The sequence below is a fragment of the Brachyistius frenatus genome, unplaced genomic scaffold (genome assembly GCF_029030835.1).
Source record: "Brachyistius frenatus isolate BFR_SWC_R1_liver_20210118 unplaced genomic scaffold, ASM2903083v1 Contig_112, whole genome shotgun sequence".
Lineage (NCBI taxonomy): Eukaryota > Metazoa > Chordata > Actinopteri > Embiotocidae > Brachyistius > Brachyistius frenatus.
The window spans coordinates 1,252,501-1,257,500 of NW_027210711.1; the positions used below are offsets into that span (position 1 = coordinate 1,252,501).

General features: G+C 42.4%; 1 protein-coding gene across 5 annotated transcripts in view; it reads right to left on the bottom strand.

The window, feature by feature from the left end:
• dmd (dystrophin) overlaps window positions 1-5,000 on the bottom strand; it is a 130,823-nt gene that overhangs the window by 76,598 nt on the left and 49,225 nt on the right. For all 5 annotated transcript variants that reach the window (XM_069712841.1, XM_069712840.1, XM_069712838.1 and 2 more), the window contains exons 23-24: window positions 2,696-2,888; window positions 543-688 (exon numbers count right to left, since the gene is read on the bottom strand). In XM_069712841.1, coding sequence (XP_069568942.1) covers window positions 543-688; window positions 2,696-2,888 — 339 coding nt within the window. The remainder of the gene's footprint in view (window positions 1-542; window positions 689-2,695; window positions 2,889-5,000) is intronic.

Consider the following 5,000-nt stretch of genomic DNA (forward strand, 5'->3'; position numbering starts at 1 on the left):
CGCCGTGCTTTCTCCTCCAAGGACAGCAGAGAGCTTTTCTTTTTTTCTTTGTCTTTATAAGAGCGCCGCTTTGGCAGTCTAACTTTACAGCTCGTAGTAAAGAGTGATTACGCCGTTTTTTTTTGGGGGGGGGGGGGTCTGTTTACAGGGACTTTTTTTTTTTTTTTTTTTCTGTAAATAGACGTGAAGAGAAAACGCAGCATCATTATTGACTCCTGGTGGGGACCACAAGTGCTCCTGTTAAAACTCCACCGCGGAACACGATCTAACTCCGAGTCGACTCGTGAGGACTCGACGGGGATGGAGTTGTTGGAGCCCAATGAGCTTCCCTCTTCAACTGCGACACCACGTATGAATCCGAAAAAAAAATTCATTGTGAAATATGGACGTGCATTATATCTCCATTGTACCTTCGTAGTGTTTTACAGTGTACGACCCATCGACAGCACATACTTCAACTTTGTGTGTGTGTGTGCGCGTGTGTGTGCGTGTGTGCGCGTGTGTGTGCGTGTGTGCGCGTGTGTGTGTATATGCGCTCGTACCTGAACGTCCTTCAGTCGCTCCTCCATGACGGGGTGCTCTGTAACGGCCGTCGACGGGACGGCCAGCTTGGCCTCGCACTGCTGTAACCATGCCAACAGCGTGGATACGGTTTCCTTGTAGCGGGCGGGCGGCAAGCTCTCCAAAACTAGAGACGGGCGGGAAGGAGCACGTCAGGTCGACCGGGTCTTTCAGCAATTAAATAACTTTCCTGTCGATTGATTTCATTTTTTTTTTCAATAAATATAAATAAATAAAATAAGTATCATGTGGCAGATTTTTATTTTTATTTTTATATTTAGAGAGAGTTTCTCTTCTCTATATATATATATCAGCCTTCTGCAGCCGTTGGGGGAATTCAGCAGTAATCTCGCTTCTATACGCAGGCATGTGTGAGCGCTCTCCGGTGTGTGTGTGTGTGTGTGTGGGTGTGTGTGTGTGTGTGTGGGTGGAGTTTGTCTCGCTCGCCCGTCAGCATCTTTCTTGCTCTTTATTTTATTTATTTTTTATCCTCTCTGGTAATTTTCCTCAGCGGCTACATTCTTTGATTCCATTTTTTTTCCTCACCTCTCTCCCCTTCGTTGATATAAATATCTATCCGCTCTTATCTCCGTCAGACTCCGCTTTGGATTTATTTTATTTATTTTTTTACTCTCGATTGGCCTTCGGAGTCTTTTGTCTCGTCTCATCAAGTGTCATTTCTTTTTGGATATTTTGACACTCTGCGCTACCAACTTTGACTAAACGGCTCCCTGATGACACGGCCACCCCTTTGGCGCCGGGTTATTTATTTAAAACGGTTATTATTCAAATGGAGCTTGAGAGAAAAGTCTCCAAAAAAGGGGCGTGGCCACGAGAGCCTGAAAGTCCCAAACTGTCTAAAACCGAGGTGCGTCTCAGTTATTGGGACAAACATGTGTGACATCTAATAATATGATTCACAGCTGAAGAGTCTCTCCACAGACGTCGGAGGGAGTTTTTTGGAAAAAAAAATTAAACTATTTTTTTTTTAATACTATTTGCATTTTTCAACTATGAAATAATAATAATAATAACAATAACAGTGCCGGCAGTGTAATAAGTGATAACTTCGTGTAGATTTATGCTCTAGCCATCGCGCCTCGTGGTCTTTTCGCATCCTCCAAAAAAAGATCCAGACCGCCGACCTTTGAACTCTGTGAGAAGACGGAACGGAAATGATGACTCGTGTTTTTTTTTTTTTTTGTTTTTTTTTTAAATGGTTAGAAAAACTCCACATGAACACCTGAAAGCAGATAAGTCGAAGCCTGATAACAGAAGGGGCCTCCGGGGCTAAAAGGAAATTAGCCTCCCTTTTTTTTTTTTTTTTATGACTTTTTTTTTATTAAAGGGTCTATAAATGCTGCATATAAATCACACTGCTTAACTTCGGGTTGAGAAAAGTCTAACTGAACAGTTAAAGTGTCGTTTTTTTTTTTTTTACAACCGCAATAAATAAAATCACACGCAAAAAAAAACAAAAAAAACCGACGTGACGGCGTAAAAGCTGCGGCTCGTAGCGAGGAAAGTACGGCGGATTATTCGCTGAGTCGGCAGATTGCCACAAGTTTGGCGTGCCCCGTAAAAGCTGGAACCACAACGTCTCTTTAAAGTCGAGATAGAAACCCCGCAAATGACTTTTTTCGAAAACGGTGAAAAAAAAACAACTCCACCTGAAGACGTGAGAACAAATCGGCTAAAACCCAATTTAATAATTATTCATAATATGTATATATAATATTTATAATCATTTTTTTCTCCTTCGCACAATATAAAAATCGGTTTTGTAGCTTAGAAAACTGCGTTTGGGAAGCGCTCACCGTCAGAGGAGACAAACGGCAAAACCCTAAACGGCGCCGGAGGGCTCGACTTGGGTGTCGTCGCCGTGACGACGCGGGTTTAAAGAGCCGGTCGGGAGCGACGTTCAACCGGGACGCCGGCGTCCGATGTCCCGCGAGAACGCAACAAGTCCTCGTGAACAAAGTCACTGAAGCGACATCGTGTATTTAACTTTACTTATTCAAAACAAAACAAAAAAAAAAACCTGACTTATCTCAAACCAAACCGCGACGTTTTATCGAAACCTATAAACTATAAACTTCTGTCGTGGGCTGTAGGTGAGTTTCGCCTCGCTCACCCAGGTGCAGCTGCCGCTCTCTCGCTCTCAGGTCCTCCAGCACCCGGCGGTAGTGTTCGTTGAAGTCGCTGACGTCGGCGTCCAAGATGGCCGACGAGTCGCCGTCCCCTTCCTTCTCCTCCCTCAGCTCCGCCAGGCTCTTCTCCAGCAGGTCCACCTGGGCCTGCAGGGAGGCCAGGCGGGCCACCTCCTCCTGTTCGGGGGTAAAGAGAGAGAGAGAGAGAGAGAGCGTTAGAGCTCGTCTCTGTTGCTAGGGGTCGTCGCTAAGGGGGTCGGTCTACTTCCCGGAGCGGTAAACGTGGCATTAGAGTCTGCTGACGGGACTGATTGATTTTCCTGTTCTTAGTCGTGACGCCATGTGTCGCCGTGGCAACGGAAATCGCGCCCACAAAAAGTTGTATGTTTTGAAGGCGAATCGCCTCTCCACAATATGAACACATTTTGATTACGTGTTTTATTTAGTTGGTAAAGAGCATAATAAAAATAATGACTCCTTTCTCGTTGCCGCGGAGATTTGTTCAAAATCAGCCCGAGTAGTCCACGTTGGACCGACCCGATAAAAAGAAGTTATACGGTTTCGTTCCAATTAATTTGTCCTTGATCAGTTTCTGTTTTGCAGAAACGTTGAAACCGAGCTGCAGCTGCTAATGAACAGGAAGCCGGGCAGGAAATTGGACCAGCTCAGCAAAAAAAAAAAAACACTCAACTAAACGCAAGGAAGCCATTTCTCTTGAGAGAACTAGAGAGAATACTTTTATTCACTCTTTTTACCAAAAAAAGGCCTTTTAAATGTCATCGTTGGACGATAAAAGGAAGACTGAAAATGAAAGTCTTGTTATTAATTGTTTCATTTTATTGTGCCCTTTATTTCACGCTCCAGTTTTTTTCCAACTGACACACCGACTGTCGGGTAGATTTCTTGAACTTTCCTATAAACAGCTGATCACTGTAGTATATATATATATAGTTGAATTTTTCCTATAAACAGCTGATCACTGTAGTTTTTTATTAAATTTCAAACAGGAGGAAGTAGTGCGACTGAAGAATTGGTTTGCAGAATTGACCAGAACAAGAGACTCGTTCTTGAATAATGTTTATAATGAATAAAAAATTAAAAAAAAAACACACACGAGCGTTCATAACCTCGACCGGGCGGGCTCACAAAGTCTTGCCGCCGGGAAGGTTGCCTTTAAAAAGTTTGTGTAAATATTTCAGGAGGATTCTCCGTTTGTGTCTATGTGGGCAGCGGACGAAGAAAAGAAGAAAAAGTCCAAATCTCAGCAGCTCGTTTTTTTTTCCTCTTTTAATTTCTCTTTGCTCGATTTTTTTTTTTTTTTTTTCCCTCTTACTTTGAAAGCTGCCTCCTTTCGATCGCCCCATCCGCGATTTTATTGTTCGCAGAATGTCTTTATATCGGAAAAGCAATCAAAACGGACTAGACCTGGTCTCCGTCGCCAGGGGGTCCATTGCTAAGGGTGGGCCTACCTTCCCGGAGTGGTAAACACTGCATTTATTCCACAAGAGTCTACGACTGATCGTTTTCCCAGTTCTTTAGCCGTCACCCCCGTGTGTTGCCACGGCAACGGAAGTCGCGCTCACAAAAAGTTGAATATTTTGAGAGCGAATTGCCTCATTATCGTGGTTTTTTTTGGTTATTGTTTTCGAGTGCAGGATAACGTACTTTTTAAACATGATATAAACGCTTTAAAGTATCATTCTTAAATGTTTTTCATTCTGTATAATGAAGTCTCTTCTTCGATATTTGGATAACAACAGACAAGTACACGTGAATATTTCTACACAGCAGTAGTTGCTACTTTTACTTCAATGGAAAGATCTAATTGAATATTTATTTATTTTTCAAACCCGTGGAAGGAGTCTTTCTCTAGGGGACGTGGAGGGAACGAAGGAAGCACTGAAAAGTTACTTACAGGAAAGAGCTGCGACACACAGACGCATGAAAAGACAAAACAAACCGGACAAACCAAAAAAAGACCATGAAGACGAAATGTAACGATGGAGAGAAATAAATGAAAGCGATGATGTAATAAAACAAGAAAACAAGCGGAATTAAACCGGAACAGAACGACGTTAAACGCCGAATGTCGTTTTGAAGCTTCTTTTTTTTTTTTTTTTTTTTTTGCAGGTTGGTTATGTGAAGTGTGTTTTTGTGCACAAAAAAAAAAATGACCATGAAATAAATGAAGTGTTACACTGACCAGCGATTGATGGATCGTTCAGGTTTAGATAAAAAAAAAAAAAAAAAAAAAAAAAAGAAAGAAGAAGAAGAAGTGAGTCCAACTCA